This window comes from Leptosomus discolor, chromosome 16 (assembly GCF_034619465.1).
Source record: "Leptosomus discolor isolate bLepDis1 chromosome 16, bLepDis1.hap2, whole genome shotgun sequence".
In the NCBI taxonomy this organism is placed as follows: Eukaryota; Metazoa; Chordata; class Aves; order Leptosomiformes; family Leptosomidae; genus Leptosomus; species Leptosomus discolor.
Window position 1 is genome coordinate 4,621,269 of NC_141406.1, and position 16,337 is coordinate 4,637,605.

At 53.8% G+C, this 16,337-nt stretch overlaps 2 protein-coding genes across 3 annotated transcripts; both read left to right on the forward strand.

Moving 5' to 3' along the window:
• The first annotated feature begins 1,522 nt into the window (after window positions 1-1,522).
• Window positions 1,523-8,255, forward strand: UNC119B (unc-119 lipid binding chaperone B). 2 transcript variants are annotated; one of them, XR_015183916.1, is made up of 6 exons: window positions 1,523-1,727; window positions 2,368-2,481; window positions 3,000-3,111; window positions 3,347-3,519; window positions 4,418-8,003; window positions 8,116-8,255. XR_015183916.1 is itself a non-coding variant. In XM_086473915.1 (5 exons), the coding sequence occupies exons 1-5, from the start codon at window positions 1,523-1,525 to the stop codon at window positions 4,528-4,530; spliced, it is 717 nt and encodes a 238-aa protein (XP_086330041.1). In that variant the 3' UTR covers window positions 4,531-8,255. The 2 variants fall into 2 exon arrangements, 1 of the variants encoding a protein (XP_086330041.1); XM_086473915.1 differs by having other exon boundaries at window positions 4,418-8,255.
• A 587-nt stretch (window positions 8,256-8,842) lies between these two features.
• Window positions 8,843-15,727, forward strand: ACADS (acyl-CoA dehydrogenase short chain). The gene is made up of 10 exons (XM_086474443.1): window positions 8,843-9,047; window positions 9,158-9,357; window positions 10,688-10,837; window positions 11,023-11,134; window positions 11,529-11,680; window positions 11,956-12,126; window positions 13,334-13,471; window positions 13,753-13,848; window positions 14,185-14,241; window positions 14,843-15,727. The coding sequence occupies exons 1-10, from the start codon at window positions 8,843-8,845 to the stop codon at window positions 14,993-14,995; spliced, it is 1,434 nt and encodes a 477-aa protein (XP_086330569.1). The 3' UTR covers window positions 14,996-15,727.
• The last annotated feature ends 610 nt before the right edge of the window (window positions 15,728-16,337 follow it).

Sequence of the window (16,337 nt, forward strand, 5' to 3'; positions counted from 1 at the left end):
TCTCTGCCACTGTCTGCCTCTGGTTCAGCTCCGGTGTTCTCTTGCCAGTTGTTTTGGGTGATTAAGTGCAAGTTGAACAGTAGAACATCCTCTTAAAAGTGCTGATGTGGACCTTGTTGCTTCCTGCTCAGATCAGGAACACCAGAGATGTAATCTACCTTCTGGGGTTTTGCAGGCTGCCCTGATTTCAGCCTGAAACTGCGTCAGAGGCAGTCAGAAGGGGCTGTAGCTGGAGCAGAGAGAAAGCATCACCTTCCTCTAGGTGCCTGCTCTCAAGGGTCTGTCCGCTCTTCCAGACACCCTGAGTCTTTGGTCTGTCCTTCCTGAGGCTCAGCATGGAGGGACCAAACCTGATGCAGTGGGGAGGGTTTGGGAGCGCTGGCATGGGCAGGCTTGTTTGTAATACCATTCGGTTGGCAGTAGCAGGCGCATGCTGCTTACAAGCAGCAGCAAACATCACTAACCACTGCTCTAAATCTGTTTCCAGTCATCTTGAGCGTGTTGAGTGCTGGCTGGAGCCTGAAAAGAGGATGCAGATGTTTCTTGTTCTTGCCCCGGTTCCCTGAAGGGCTGGAGGTGACCCTTGGCAGCTCTTCAGCGCCTGCTGCAGGCTGGTGGGCAGCCCCTCTCGGGAAGAAATGCCGCCTTTCCTCGGTGCGGTGCTCCCGTGGGACCTCCCCAGTCCGTCCCGCCAGGCTCGGGAGACTTGTCCGACGTCTGCCGCTGTCCCCCTGGGGTGTGCGCCCGGGGGGCCCGGGGTGGCGGTGACAGTGGCGCGGCTGGAGGCTGGCTGAGCCGAGGGGAGCCTGGCAGGGCACAGGCGCTCCCTGGGCCACCCTCCTTGGGACACGCATTTCTGTCACTGTCCCTGCCCGGAGCTGGGTCCCAACTCGCCGGGGCCAGCAGCTGGGGTGTCCCCAGGCCAGGGCAGCAGTGGGGTGTGCGCTCCGTGGCATCCCCGTGCTGACTTCAGCGGGAAGTGCCTGCCGCCATTCCCTACAAATGGGGACACCCGCTCTCTGTAATTATCCTCTGCGCGGCGGCGTTCAGATTTAATTAACGGGGGACCCCAGATGCCCCCGCTGTGCAGGGAGGGGGGGAATCTCCCGGCTGCCCGGGGGGGGCTGCAGCGGGAGCGGGGTGCGGGCTGGCGGCTCCCAGTGCTGCCAGCCTGGGAAGGGAGGAGCAGCGGGAGGGCTGCTGGTGGGGTAGGGGGTGGTTTTGCTTGGATCTTGCGTTATCCTCACGTAACTCCCAGCGTTTCCACCCGGCCTGTCCCACTGCCCCCCGCCCGCTGTGGCGGCCCCGGGAGGGAGGTGCCGGGGTTCTGCGGGCGGCGGGTCGCGACGCGGCGCCCGGGTCCCCCCCTCCGGCCGCGCACGCGGCGGGCCCTGCTTAGCTTCGGGGGCCTCCTCTCGTTGCTAGGCAGCGTCCGGTCCGCACCCTCTGACCCGCCGCGGCCCCGCCCCTCGCTCCCATAGCTACCGAGGGAGGCGGCGGCCATCTTGGCGGCGGCGGGGCGATGAGCGGCTCGAAGGCGAGGGCGGCGGCGGCGGCGGCGCCGGAGAAGAAGCCGCCGCCAGGGACCGGGGGGCCGCTCAGCCGCCTGCGGGGGCGGCGCGGATCGGCCGACGCGGCGCCGAGGCCGCCGTGGACCGAGTCCGAGTTGCTGGCGCTGGAGACCGTCCGGCCCGAGCACGTCCTGGGGCTGTGCCGGGTGACGGAGAGTGAGTGCGGGCCGGGGCGGGGGCGCCTCGGGCCGGCGGCGCTCGGCCGGGGTCCGGCTGGCCCCGCGGTGCCGGGCGGGCAGCCTCCCGCGCTGCTCCGTTAATCCCCCTTCGGCCGCGGCGGAGGGGGCTGCGCAGCCGGGGTGGCGGAGCCGGGCTGGTCCGTGCCCCCGGGGCGGAGGAGGGGGCGGCGGGAGCGGCGGAGCTTGAGCGGCCCGGGTCAGCGCGGCCAGGCGGTGCGCCGGGGCTGGACGCGGCGGGGGAGTGTGCGCCTTGGCCGGCGCTGGCCGCAGCGTGCGCCCGTCTTCTGCTTTGTTGCAACTTCCAGAAAGTTTGGGGGGTTGAGAGGTTCGGGGTTTTGGTTTGGTTTTGTTTTGCCTTGTTTTTTTTTTTCTTTTTCTTCTCTTGGCTGCTGATCTCTGCTTTTCTGTCCCGATTCCTTCCCTTTCTTGCTCTTCTACCTGGCACCTGGCGTGCCTTTGTTTCTTCTAGCCCCAATTTTGTCCCGCTTTCATAAAGCTTCTGCAAAACAACTTGCAGTGCCTGTCTTAACGGGCTGGGACTAACTGAAAAAGAAATTATTTTGGTAATTGCTTAGAGATCTTTTGAAATGCTACTATATGTTTTCTCTCTCTTCTAGATTATTTATGCAAACCTGAGGACAACATTTACAACATTGACTTCACTAGGTTTAAGATCCGTGACCTCGAAACTGGAACGGTGCTGTTTGAAATTGCAAAGCCATCTGCAACAGGTATGTCATGCTCACATTGCAGGGAGGCTAGAGAGACTCGGAGAGCTGGGAAGGTGCAATGCGGGGCCCATGCAAACCAAGCAGAAAGGTCCTTCAGTATGTCCTGGTGCCTAAATTCCTCTCCTTTATGCATAAGATTGAGTTTACCTCTGCTGAGGAACTTGTTGTAGAACATGAAGTGATTATTGTGAGATAGGGCATTACAATCAACTGCAAATTTTCCCTTGTTGGCTGGTTATGGTACAGAGTGTCTTTCATGTGCTTTGGCAATTGCGAGAGGGGATATCCTGTGAGGTTGAGGGTGGTTTCAGCTCTGGAGCTGCTAAGGCTGCACCAACTGTTACAGGAGATAGGAGATCTTTTCTGTATTACTTAGTGCCAGTATGAGTCTCAGACCAATTAAACACTTGATACTCAGTGCCTAAGTTTTAGCCAGCTCGTCCTGCTACACCCGCTAGCCAGTATTGCCTTACGTGTACGCTGTTAGCAGAATAACTCTGAGCTCGTGCGTTTTCTAGAGCAAGATGAAGAGGATGAAGATGACAACAGTGAACTGGACGCTAGTGCAGGCCGCTTTGTTCGTTACCAGTTCACCCCAGCATTTCTCCGTCTTCGGACTGTTGGTGCAACGTGAGTATGTGTTCATAGAAAGGAGAATCAGATGTTTAGAAAGTGTCACTTGAGAGTTTATAACAAAACTGAGGCAAAGACTAGAGAAAACACATCTTACACTACAAATATCGAAGTCTGTCTTTCTGGAATGATCTGTTGGATTCTTGTGTAGCCTTGGGTCCAAGGCTCCGTTCTTCCCAATAGGAAGAGGAGTATGTTATCTTAGCTGGTTTTTCCTGCTTTTTGCATGCAGAGTGGAATTCACAGTGGGAGAAAAGCCAGTGTCAAACTTTCGAATGATTGAGAGACATTACTTCCGAGATCGCTTGCTGAAGAACTTCGACTTTGATTTTGGCTTCTGCATTCCCAGTAGCAGGAACACGTGTGAACACATCTATGAATTCCCTCAGCTCTCAGAAGACCTTAGTAAGTATCTCCTTTCCCGCACCGAGTTGTGCTTTGTTTGTGTCTGTGCATGTGCTCATTTTCTCCTTCTCTCTTCTTGTGAAAGAAGTGACTGGGATGGGGGGACAGGAGTAAATAAATACAGATTCTGGGTTTAAGCTGTGTGTAGTCCTGATTGAATTACAGATTCGTGCTGCAAATTCTCCTTCTTTGAAAATGAAAGCCTAAGACAACCTGTGTTACAGCTCATAGGCTGCGAGAACTGATCAGTCACAGGGCTGACGTGCCTGGTGCCTAACAGTGTAGCCCAGAAGACAACACAACCCTGAAAAAGGGTTCACTTGGTAGCCGTGCATCTGTTTTCAGCCCTTGCTTGTTAGAGCTTGAGCCTCCTGCTTTGGAACAGAGCTGGCTCTTCTCTGAGAGGTGTGTTTTTTGAGCCTACCAAGATCTCTGCAAATACACCTTGCGCAGGGTATGTTTGCCCTCGGGGGATGGATAGAGCAGGAGCACGTGGGCCCTTCTGTGGCTGCCTAGGTGCGGGAGGACGTGCAGAGTTTGTGACCCACCTGTGTGCACGTGGGGAGTGCCACCGCTTTTGGTACGTGGATTGCTACCCCTCTGTTACAGACGGGATTGCTGCTCTGCTCTGTGGTGGCTCGGAGAGTTTCTAAGGTCATCTTGTGCGAGACCGCTCGATCCCTCTTTGTTTGCTTTGGACAGCACTTGCCTTGTGAATAGGCAGAATAGGAAGGGGCAGGCCAGAGCTTTTGAAGCGCGCTCAGGAGAGAAGTTTACGTCTCTTTCTTGGATAGGGCAGAGCATCAGCCTGGGAAATCCGGGAGGGTGGCAGAGTCCTTTTTACTGTCCAGTGGAGTGTGGCAGGCCTCTGAATGTAATTGAGCTTTCTCTTTCACAGTTCGTCTGATGGTTGAAAACCCGTACGAGACCCGCTCAGACAGCTTTTACTTTGTGGACAACAAGTTGATTATGCACAACAAGGCCGACTATGCTTACAATGGAGGACAGTAATCGTTCTGTGTCCACTGGATGCTGTGATGCTGTTAACCATTCCAGGTGTCCAGGAGTGGACTGGAGTTGCTGTCTTGTGCAACAAGGCTTCTTGCCAAACCTTTTCTCCTTGCATGAGGCCGAAAAGATGAAGAAACATGAAGCAAAGACTACAGCTCATGAAAGTAATCTCCCTGCAACACTTCTCTATCCGACACTCAGTGTATCCTGCCTCTCATTCTCTATTTCTGGTTACCTTCTGGTACCTACATTAGCTCATGGATCAGAGGCACTATTGGAAAATTCTTACTGTTACAGTCTTTATAGTTAGGTTGCACCTTTAATGATTCCGATGTTTCACCAATTGGGTGACTGCCCTCTTTCAAGAGGTCAGATTGTTTGGGTAAGCTATTTCTTAGCAGGGAAATTTTACCCTTTCAAGTAGCCAGTGACGCCTGAGGAGCAGATCTCTTCTTCAGTTGGATAGATCATCTCTTTAGTGCACGATGGTCTAGTCTGTAGCATGGCAGACATTGCATTCTAGGGTGCATCCCAATATTCTCCAGTGGGAAGGATAAAATAAGAGACTAATTCAGCTTCTAAGCGGTGCAGGAATCTTCTTTCTGCCTCCAGGGGCCTGAGCTGCCCCTGAGAACAGTTTAATCTGTGTCTCGCCAGAGATTTCACTGGAGATATGAGGTAGGGGAATAAAGGGGCTTTACCCAGGTTGGTCGAAGAGTCAGTCTGATAGCATTTCTGTTGGAGCTCTTGTGAGCAAATTGTTGCATTTTGGAGCTCATGGGTCAACCTTAGAGCTGAAGTTAATCTCACTATGTTTACTGTTTCTCCTGCTTCCCTCTGCGTTGGGATTTTTGCTCTTTCTACAGAATGTATTGCTTTTTAGATCGACAGCGCGTTGTCAGTCTAGCTGGGGTGGAGGGCAGGTGTCAGTCTCGTGGGGCTTAGAAGAAAAAGGGAGAGTATGGAAAATTGCTTGAAAAATGTGTAGGAAGCAGAGCTTCCTAGGCTTCAGTCTTTCTATACTTTTAAACCTGAATGATCTGTCAGAGGTGCTGGAAGGAGAGATGGTGACGTTACCAGCTCATTTGCTTTGTTTCAGTTGAGGTATTAGTAGCTAAAAGCTTCCCGGGTCAGATCCCTCAGTGTTACGGAGCGGGATTCTTACAAAGTGAGAATTTACATGATTCTCTTTTTAATTCTTCGAGCTTTGCCTACTTAGCTGCTTATTTATGGTTCAGGAAGTTCTTCTGCCAAGGTAGTTATCGCCAGACCAGAGGGTGTATTTCACAGCTGCGTTTGGGATCTGGGGACAGGAAGTGGCGTCGGGCAGTGGGAAGAGGAGACCCAGAGTCTTCCCAGCAGCCATGCTGGGGCCCAACTCCTGACCGTGCAAAATCTCAGCTGACAAACCCCTGCTCTGCCTATTTTGCTGGCTCCCAAGACTGGCATTTTTCCTGTCCCCTCACTAGGCTGGTCAGTTGTGTCTCTTGTACGTGGGAGTTAGGTTGTGCCTGGACTAGAGACATTTGCTAGTATTAGTTCCATTCGTTCCTTGAGACAGCTGAAACCTCACTCCTTGGTGGATACCGTTGGTTACCTGTTGTGTTAAGGTACATTCAGCGTAGTGTGTGTTTTAGCAGGATTAAGTGGGGTGGGCATCACGGCCTGGAGCCTGTTAATGCGTAGAGAGCAATAGGAAACCACTGCCTTTACCTCGCAGATTAATGATACTAATTTTGGTGTAGAAGACCAGCTGGCATCGGGGTAGGCAGTGAGAGTAGGTGGGGTGGCAGCCATGAAAGAATCTTCAGCTCTTGGGAAGATACTTAATTATGATTAACCACATCAAATGACCTGTTCTGGGTGGAGCATTAGTCATAAGCAACCACAACAAATGTCTTGGGAATGCGGAGGGGCAAGGTCTGTCTGGTTGAAAGCGAAGAGCAATTCTGCGACCATCAGTCCTCTCCAGTGTCTCCAAAGGCACTTAGGCGATCTCATTTAATTATTTCAGAATTAGTTAAAGCTGCTTGTAAGGTGGCTTGAGATGCCTCTTGCAGTGATTGACTTCAGAAGGCCTCGTGCCGTGCCAGTGAGGTGGGAAACATTTGTTTTGCTGGAAGTTACTTGTGACAAGGCAGAACTGCCTGGAAGCGTGGTTTTTGTCCTGAAGTGTTCTGAGATGCTCAGGACAGTGTCTGAAGAGCCTTCTATAGTCCTTCCCCGGGAAATTTTAGCATCTTGAGCTGAATTTGTATGTAGTATAAATCCAGGTGCCTTTAAATGTTACTTTTGTCACATTTTCTGTATGAAGCAACCTCTTGCTTTTCTTAAGAGTGTGATGATTCCCATCTGTTCTCTATGACCCTGCGTAAAGGTTCTTAAAAGGAAGGTGGACTGTTGCCAGAGGGCGCAGCAGAAATTACTGTCCGGGCAAATGCCGACTTGTGCGAGCTGTTTGTAGCTCTGCAGGCCGGGGTGTTGGCAGCGCCGTGGGTGCCATCTAGCCGCCGCTTTGCAGAATGCGACCGAGAGCAGGAGGGACAAGTGTCAGAGGCCTTTGATGCTTATAGGCAAGTGAATTCCTGTCTTTAGGCATTACCTCTGCCAGCAGTGATGAGAAAAAAGCGTTGAAGCGGTTGCTTTCCCATTGGTGAATGTATCAGCTATTCAGCAATAAGAAAAGGAAAACTGGAGGGAAATCGGAAGACTTGCAGGCAGCAGTAGCACCCCTCAGTTTCTAGCTAAATTTGTTTGCTTTGCCACATGAGAAGTTCTTTGCCCAAAAAGCATGCTGCAGAAAAAAAGTCCCTACAAGAGGGCAACCCAGCACTAAAAAAGTAATCCAAAAAGTCAGGGCTTTCTGAACGGCTGTCCCCACTTCAGCCACTTCCCTAGGGTTCCTTTTCTCTTAGATGCTTTCTAAAAGCATCTGCTCTTTGTGGCAGGAATGATGTCTTTGGTAAATGTGGTTTTACAGAGCATCTTCCTTCTGGATTGTGTGCTCTGGTGCTTTAATGATGGCTCAGAGCTACTATGCCAGTGAGCTAGGAAGAAATTCCAGTGGGATCTCATTGCTGTCAGGCAGATGGCCTGTCCTAGCCAGGTGCTGAAGGCGAGGGAGATGCTTTCGGTGTCAGCTGAAGTTTGAGCAGGGGAAAAGGCATCTGTGCAGACAGCTTCTCGCAGGTCCCGTGCTGAGTTGGAAAGAGAAGAGAGTTGGGGTCATCCTGTGTTCTGCTCTGACAAAAAAAGGGACCAAACCCACAAACTCATGCTGAATCTTTCCAGTATTTGTCCTCTTAGCACCAGGACCTCTTTTTCACATTTTGGAGCCAAGTGCTTTGGATCCATGCAAGCAAGCTTCCTGGGCAGCTATTTTCATGATTGACTGAGGAATATGGATTGCGCCTTGTGAAGGAAGGTCGTCTCTTGTACGGACTGGGTACTGCTGTCCTTGTCCTCCATTTTCGGTAGGAAGTGTCTTCCTCTGTGTGTTTTCCTTAGGATTCTCAATGTCTCTTGCTGCAGAGAAGCAGCAGCCTCCTCTCTGGTGTCTGAGGATGTTTATTTCACTTACCCAAGGGTTCAGGAAGATTAAACCAAGTGTTCAGCAGTTGGAAATGAATGAGGAAGGTGGTGGTGGTGAAGCAGTGAGGTCCAGACACGGTAACTGCTTCTCAGCTCTGTGTCTCGTGACGTCCTCTTCAGCTGTTTGCCGGTGTTTGTCTTCTGCCCTGCTGTCCTGTCACATCGAGCTACTGAGCCTTGTGCTGCCCCAGCGCGTGGCATCGGGTCTCATCCTCAGCCTCGAGCACTGCCATCTCCCCGCAGCTTTCCGAGGAGGAGGGAGGGGACCAAGGGACGGCTGCCATCGCCTCTTCCTCTGCAGCAAGGGAAAAACGAACACCAGCAACCACCGTCTCCGCCTGCCTGGATCCCGGTGCCGGTACAGGACACGGATTCGTATCTCACAGCGTGGCCTTGGGGCTGCTGGCGCCGCCTGTCGCTCGGGCCCTCCTCCGGCGGCCGCCCGGGCCCCTCCAGCCCCGCCGTGCTCTCGGGCTGCCGGCGCGGTGCCCGGGTGACGGGGTGTGTGTGTAACCGTTACGTTGTCACCAGCAGCAGCAATAAAGAAACCTCCCGTTTTCGCAGAGGCGGTGCCGGTTTGGGGGCGGGGCCTGGGCGGGGGGCGGGGCCAGGGCAGGGACGGAGGTGGCGGGGCTGCGCCGCCAGGGGGCGCCGCTCCGGCGCTTCGCGCGTGCGCTGTGCGGCCGCCGCTCGCGCTGCCCTGAGGCGAGGGGAGGCGGCCATGGCGGCCTTGGCGGTCCTGGCCCGCGGCGGCCGGGCGACCGGGGGTGAGGGCGCCGGGATTCGCCTCGCCCCGCCGCGGCTGCTCGGGGGGCTGCGGGGCGCACGGCGGGGGTGGGAAGGGGCCGCGGCCTGCGCGGGAGGCGGCGCCCCGGGGCCCTTCAGCGCCCGAGGCGTGTTCCCGCGGCCCCGGCCGCCAGCCCGCGGTGCCCCGGCCGCGCTCCCGGATCCCGGCGCCGGGGGAACGGTGTCCCGACGGCAGCCGCGTTGCAGGAGTCCCGCCTGGGCCGGTTTCGACCCTCCCCTGGGCGTGAAGGGAAACAGCGGCGCTTAATTCCTTTCCTCCTTGCAGCGCTGGCCTTGGGGCGCCTCCGCTGGCTGCACACCGTGTACCAGACTGTCGAGCTGCCGGAGACGCACCTGATGCTGCGTCAGACGTGCCGGGACTTCGCAGAGAAGGAGCTGATGCCTCTCGCAGCTCAGCTGGATAAGGAGCACCGCTTCCCGGCCGAGCAGGTGGGTGCTGCTCCTGCCGAGAGGTGGGCACGGGAGAGGGAGACTGGCCCGCCCAGAGCCCCACTTCCCGCTGCTCTGCGGCGGGAGCGCCTGGGCCTGAAGCAAAATGTACGTTAAGCTCTGGCCTAGTAGAAAATAGAAGTTTAGACCAACCTTTTGTGTGGAGGTCGTAATGCCTACAGGACTTTTTGAGATCTACTTGCGTTTCTCTGTGTCTGGCTTTAGTACAATTGAATTTTCAGTTCTCTTACTGACTTACCTGTGGGCTGTGATACAACTGACTTGTCAAGTCAATGAAACGCTTTTATAGACTGCACAAAACCGTAGAAATGGTTTATAGTGAGGAAGCATGGATGACCTGAGTCCATTTCAGAGAAAAGAAGTGGTCAGAAGATAGGAGATGCATGGTGGCCATCATCTGGGGCTGTGAAGAAATTGAGATTCCAGTCAACTGGCATACATAGAACTAAGTGCTGTCTTTTGTTCATCCTCTGGATTTGAGGTGAAGGACTAGTGGTTGGGGTGCCCTTACAGGAGGGAAAGTATTTGTTTAAAATTCCTCCTGAGTCCTATTAAAGCAAGCAGAGGCTGGTAATATGATTATTTCTGCAACACCAAAAGCTTGACATCTTAAATATAAAAACAGAGGAAAGCTTGTTTTTTCTCTTGTATGTTGCCAAATGTTAACAAGAGACCTAGAGCGAGGCAGTCGGTGCTCTGGAGAGCTGATGGTTAAGAAGCCAGGGGTCCAGCTGAGGAACTTGGGGTGGAATAATTTGGAATGTAACCAACAAATAAATTCTCTTTTGGGAAGCAAGACCTGGCTTTAATGGGAATGAAAAAAATCACCTTCTTGCAAACTGTTCTGTGGGTCATTCATTCTGTAAAATCTTCCCTTGTGCAGTCCTAAGCTGAAGCTCAGCAGACCCCAAGGTAAAGTTCTAGTGGTTTCTATCAGCTAGATTTCCCTCCGAGAGCTTCCAGCTGACTGGAGACGTGCGAGGGGAAAAGCTTTGGTGGGAGGCTGAGGAAATGCTGGTGGGGTTGTCTCTCCCAATTTCACCTTCAAAAGGCTCCCTCCTTTCTGGTATTGAAGAGAGCTCTTTAAATAAACAAGAGGCTCATCTTGGGCAGCAGTGCCACATGCAGCTCTTGTTGTCACCGGGACCCGGGGACACCCGCGTTTGTACAGTCAGATTCCCATTTCACCAGGAGCTCTGCGCATCTTTTCCTCCACTTGTAGCCCCTGTCGTTATCCCCGTGTGTCTGTGTGTATTTGCTGGGACACTGGTGGTGCAGAGGGTCTTACTTCTCCGTTCCCTATGTGCAGGTGAAGAAGATGGGTGGCTTAGGGCTGCTGGCTATGGACGTGCCGGAGGAGTACAAAGGAGCAGGCCTCGACTACCTGGCCTATTCCATCGCCGTGGAGGAGATCAGCAGGGGCTGCGCGTCCACGGGTGTCATTGTCAGCGTCAATAACGTAAGTGTCCGGGTTGTGTGTGAGGGACAGGCGTGGAACCGAGAGTTATTGGAGGGGGGTGCGCGGGAGAAGTGGGCTCTGTTCCTGTGGTGGGCTCTGGTGTGTTGGAGAGCACTTAGACATTAGGGAGTTACAGGGTTTCTTGTACCCTCAAGAGGCACTGACTCAACTCTCAATTCTTAAAGTCCCTGTATTTAGGGCCAATACTCAAGTTTGGCTCCGAAGAACAGAAGCACAAGTGGATTGCTCCCTTCACCAGCGGAGAGAAGATCGGATGTTTTGCCCTTAGTGAACCAGGTGATTGACTGTTACCGTTCCTGTTGCAAAGAGCTTAGGGTAGCTTCTTCCCTTAGTCAGGTTTAGGGTGGACTTCAGGTCTGTCAAGTTCTAGCAGTTCATAGAAAGGTGGTTTGTTTATAGCAGTTCTGCGGAAATGAAGTCTCGGTGCCCAAGGTACTAACTGCCGTCCCCGTGGTCCCTGCTGAAAATTGTCATCCCCTCTGTGTGAGCAGAGCTCTGGAGACGGACAGGCCTTAGGCACACGGGCCTTTCCCCTTCCCGTTCGGGTCCTGCGGGAGGGACTGTGGTGACACTACCGCAGTTACAAGAGGTGATGGGACGGGGCGGGGGCTGTGAGGTGACGCCCCAGGCTAGTGACTGCCTGAGCCTTGTTTGCTGGTGCCTTGCTCAGGAAACGGCAGCGACGCAGGGGCGGCGTCCACGGTGGCACGCCTGGACGGCGACGAGTGGGTTCTGAACGGCACCAAGGCCTGGATCACCAACGCCTGGGACGCCTCGGCCTCGGTGGTGTTTGCTACTACTGATAAATCCATGAAGCACAAGGTGCGTTCCGTGGGTCAGCCAGGAAAAAGGGGGGGGAGTGAGGAGCTGTGCAGGAGCAGCACGAAAAGGCTCTGGGGACACTGTATTTTGAGCCGTGCAGGCACTGAGCAGAGGAGGGGCTGACGGGCGCTGGCTTTGTTCTGTCTTAGCTCTCCCCTCCCTTCTCCTGGTTACCTAGACATGGGGCTTCTAGGAAGAACGGTTGGAGGGAGCCTGTTGACAGCCAGATAAGCGGGAAGTCGGCCCCATTCCCAAGAGTTTGGGTCTTGTTGCAGGGCATTAGCGCGTTCCTGGTTCCCATGCCAACCGCTGGGCTGTCACTGGGGAAGAAAGAAGACAAGCTGGGAATCCGAGCCTCTTCCACTGCCAACCTGATATTTGAGGACTGTCGGATACCCAAGGCCAACCTACTGGGGCAGCTGGGAATGGGCTTCAGAATTGCCATGGTAAGAGCTGGCTCGGGGTGCAGCTGTGGTGGTGTAGAGCTCAAAGCAAGGCTAAAAGCGGTGGTGAGACCTGCTGGCTGTGCTGGCTAACATTAAGCACTTGACCCCTCTTGCCAATGTGGGAGAAATCATTCACAGAGCTTCATGAATCGTTAATTTACCATAGACCCTTGACAGCACTTTTATTGTCGACTCAACGTGGCATTTCTTGGATGAGGGACTGCTGATACTGCTGAGGTGGTGTGTCAGCAGGGGTGGTGTATTTTAATTTTTCTGCTTTCCCAACCCACTATTCCTCCAGTTTTTACCTGTAGATAAAGGGAAAACGTGGCATTTTCCCTAAATACTGTGGTAGAGTGTCTTGGAGGCGCAGGACAACCTCTGGATAGTGTCTAAAGGTGGGTGAAATCTGAGTTACGGCATGTGTGTGACTTCTGAGGGGGAGCCAGGCAGCTGCGGAACAGCGCGTTCCCTGCGGTGACACACTCCCCGTTGGAAGTGTTCCTTGCGCTCTGCAGGGGCAAAACACCAGTTGTTGGCCTGACTTTCTGAAAAAGGCTGAGCTTCCTGGAGAACAGCCCGTTCCATTATGTCCAAAACTAAAAGAGCCCATCAGGCACCAACCGCTTTTTTAAGACGCTCAGCCCAGGACTGAGAAGATGAAGCCTTTTCTTGCTGCGCTGTAAATTCTTCCTGTGCGTAGTGAGGCAGGGAAGCAGTTAAAAGCCCAGTGGGCAGGTGGCTGAGGTAAGTCACGTTATTGACTCAATTCACTGGTCATTTCTGAAAAATGCTTGGTGAGGGCAAAGAGGAAAACTGACCAGATTGCTTTTTTGGTTTTTTTTTTGGTTCAGTGACGTGAGCCAGGGGTCTAGCTGAAGGGGATCTTTTCAGCCTTTCCTAGAGCACATGCCCCTTGTGCTGTTTTGTTTATTTGCATTCACTCCCTCCCTCCCCGCCCCCCGCTAATAAGAAGCACACCCCTCCTTTCTGCTTTACTACTTGTAACCCGGCTTCTCTCTGCAGTGCCCAGGACATCTTACATCTCTGTTCGTGCCTAACCAGGACTATTCTGAATCAAGGCGGTCTCTGACCAGAGAATACGAAGGATGCAGCAGCTTCCCAGCAAGATCAGAAATGCGAGCGTACTGGTTTTGATCAAGTGTGACTTGACTGACTTAACGCATACATTTTGTGTCTTTCTCAGCAAACTCTGGATGCAGGAAGGATTGGCATCGCCTCACAGGCTCTTGGAATAGCACAGGCAGCTCTGGACTGTGCTGTGGATTATGCTGAGAAGAGAACGGCCTTCGGGTCGCCCATCACAAAGCTGCAGGCCGTGCAGGTACCAGCTGGGCGATGGGTCAGTGCCACACGTTGCTGGTGCTGGTGGAAAGGTCCGTGAGGGCGCTCGGGCACGGCTGCAGGCACACAGTGCACTTTGCACTGTCCGGGATCAGCAGGGTAATAATTTCTGTTTTCAAACGCCGTTAAAACTGATCCTTGGGCTGGAGGCGCTCCTTTGCCAGCAACACGGGCCTCAGGGGTGGGAGACTTCTGCCGTACGTGCTTGTGCAGGCAGAGCCCGCCGCCTGCCACAGCGGCAGCGTGCGTTTGTCCTTGCAGTTCAAGCTGGCAGATATGGCTGTGGCCTTGGAGGGCGCGCGCTTGCTGACCTGGAGAGCCGCCATGCTGAAGGACAACGGGAAGCCCTTCACAAAGGTACGCCCGACCCTGCCTCTGCCCGCCAGCGGCGGCGCAGGGCACAGGCTGACGGCAAGAAAACCGCGCTACGTGCGGCATCGCTGCGTGCGGCGCTGGCCTGGCCGGCGCTGTTGGGGTTTCACCCACCAGCGGATCGTGGACACTGTCGGCTGTCCTCGGGCAGCCTGCGAGCCCTGGCTTTAGCCGAGGGGAGAGGGGTGGCCGCTGTCAGCTGGCACCGGCGGTCAGGCCTGTGCATCCGCACAGCTGGTCTGTGAGCGGTCGAGCTCCTCGGGCACGTGAGCTGTTCCTGTTGTGGTAGCTGCACCCTCAGCGTTGTTCTCTTCCCCAAAGGAAGCGGCAATGGCCAAACTGGCTGCGTCGGAAGCTGCAACGGCCATCGCTCATCAGGTGACTGTGCTGAAAGGGAGCTTGTGTTGTCGCACAAGTGCTTGGGGAAGGTGGGATGGAATTTACTACATCTTTTTTAACAAAAACAAACCAACCACCCCCTATGGCTGAAGCTGGTTAGCACAGCCCTCTTCCTGGACTGGAGGGGCGGGGGGGTGTGCAGGGATTTATGCTGGCCTGTGGCAGGTGAATGGGTAAAGTCTTCTTGTGCCTGCTGCTGTCCAGGGCAGCGCCAAGTTTTGAGTGGGATGAGCGATGGGGGAAGGGAGCATGGGTGCAGCAGTCGGGACTACTAGTAAGAAGTGTGCAACATAGCGAGCAAATGGAGCAGGACTTCTGGTGTCCACATTTATTTTTCTCTGTCCTTAAAAGTGCCTGAGCTGACCCTGGCTCCCTAACAAATACCTCTGAAGGGATTCATTCACTGTCTAGGACATCAGTATTGCTCTTACCTAAATCCTGTGTTTAGTCCTCTGATTGCAAAGGGGCTGCAGGCACCCCCCCATGTCTGTCGTGTCCCCCGCCCCGTTGTGCTAGCTCCTTTTAAGGTGGCTGTGTTCTGTAGAAAACAAATTCCTTGACCCTGCTATCTTTGTTTCAGGCCATCCAGATCTTGGGTGGGATGGGCTACGTGACAGAGATGCCAGCAGAACGCCACTACCGCGACGCTCGTATCACTGAGATCTATGAGGGGACCAGTGAGATCCAAAGACTGGTGATAGCAGGTCAATTGCTGAAGGCCTACCGTAGCTGAGGCAGCTGACTAGAGCAAGACCTGCCCCAAAGTGCCTTGTAATGGTGCACAACAGTGATTGAGTCATGGCCCTTTGAATGACCCTAACGATGGAAGTTTTCCTCACCAATGAGTAACTGACCCTCTTGCTAAAATGTGCTGAATCTGTGGACGCAGTGCGGCGCGTGGAAAGGCCGTATCTGGGTTTGTAAGTGATGGCCGTGAGGGCAGGAGGGAGAGGCAGCCTGTCCTTGTAAGGGAGCACAGGTCTTTTCCTAAACTGGAGTGGTGTTTTGGTTTGGTAGCAGCAAAAGGACTTTGCTAGTCAGTCAGGTCAGCAGCTCGCCTTGGGCGCGTCCCAGCCGCTGCCTGTTTGGCAGCTCTGTCACTACCTGGCACGGGGTGACCGGTGCCGGCTAGCGGCACTGAGAGGCGTGAGCGCTGGGCCCTGGTCCAGGCTTCTGAGCAGCTGTTGGCGGGTTCCAGGTGTGGGCCACAGCTGGACTGAGCTGCCTGGGCACAGGCTGTGCTGAGGCCATCCTTGCGGCAGCGCACGCTTCCCCACTTCAGCAGGAGCGGAGCCAGACGGGAGGACACGGGCCCTACCTGCGCACAAAGGGCCCTCCCTCAGGCTGGGGTCGCTGTCTCTGTAGATGTAAAAACAAAGGTCAGGAAAAAACCCTCCATCACGCCCCGCAGCCTGCTCACTCCACCGCTTATGGATGCAGGTGTAAAACAAAGGACAGAAGAGCTGCAGTGCCTGAGACTGATTTCTATTAAAAAAAAAAACCCAACAAAACCACACACACCAAAACCCAAACAACCTCTGTTCCCAAAGCTGCTTTTACTATACTGATAACTACCCAGCAGGAAAGAAAGTGCCTGAAGTGGCAGTAGCAGCCTTTAATCTCTACACATTTTGGGCAACAAGGAGGAAGTGAACAGCAGACACAGAAAACCTCACCAGGAAGCTTTAGCAGTAGCACGTATCCTCCATTAGTTATCTTTGGCAAGACGTTAACTTTTGGAAGATCCAACAGCCAAAAGAAAAATCTCTAAACTCATGAAGAGAGGGAGAGGATTAAGACTGCAGCCTCTATGGGCCGCCTCCTTGTTCTACGGATGAGTACGCCAGAGGGAAAGGGTTGTTTTCCTGCAGTGCCATTTATTTAGATTCTATTGCACGTAAGTGAGCAGAGAGGACAAATAAAACCTGATTTTTTTTTTCAAAGGACCCCCAGTCCCCACTTTCTTTTTTTTTTTTTTTTTTTTTTCTGCAAATGTGAATTCATTTAAAGTATTTTCTTCCAGTCACAAGACACAGAAGCATAAACCAGCAGGGTTTGCACGCACCAGTTAGACA

What these genes read in the sequence shown, in the direction of transcription:
- UNC119B (XM_086473915.1), top strand. Translation starts at nt 1,523, where the DNA reads ATGAGCGGCTCGAAGGCGAGGGCGGCGGCGGCGGCGGCGCCGGAGAAG. An exon ending in GCTGTGCCGGGTGACGGAGA is followed by an intron (nt 1,728 to 2,367) that starts GTGAGTGCGGGC and finishes TCTCTCTTCTAG; the next exon opens with ATTATTTATGCAAACCTGAG. An exon ending in CTTCGGACTGTTGGTGCAAC is followed by an intron (nt 3,112 to 3,346) that starts GTGAGTATGTGT and finishes TTTTGCATGCAG; the next exon opens with AGTGGAATTCACAGTGGGAG.
- ACADS (XM_086474443.1), top strand. Translation starts at nt 8,843, where the DNA reads ATGGCGGCCTTGGCGGTCCTGGCCCGCGGCGGCCGGGCGACCGGGGGT. An exon ending in ACCGCTTCCCGGCCGAGCAG is followed by an intron (nt 9,358 to 10,687) that starts GTGGGTGCTGCT and finishes CCCTATGTGCAG; the next exon opens with GTGAAGAAGATGGGTGGCTT. An exon ending in CAAAGCTGCAGGCCGTGCAG is followed by an intron (nt 13,472 to 13,752) that starts GTACCAGCTGGG and finishes TTGTCCTTGCAG; the next exon opens with TTCAAGCTGGCAGATATGGC.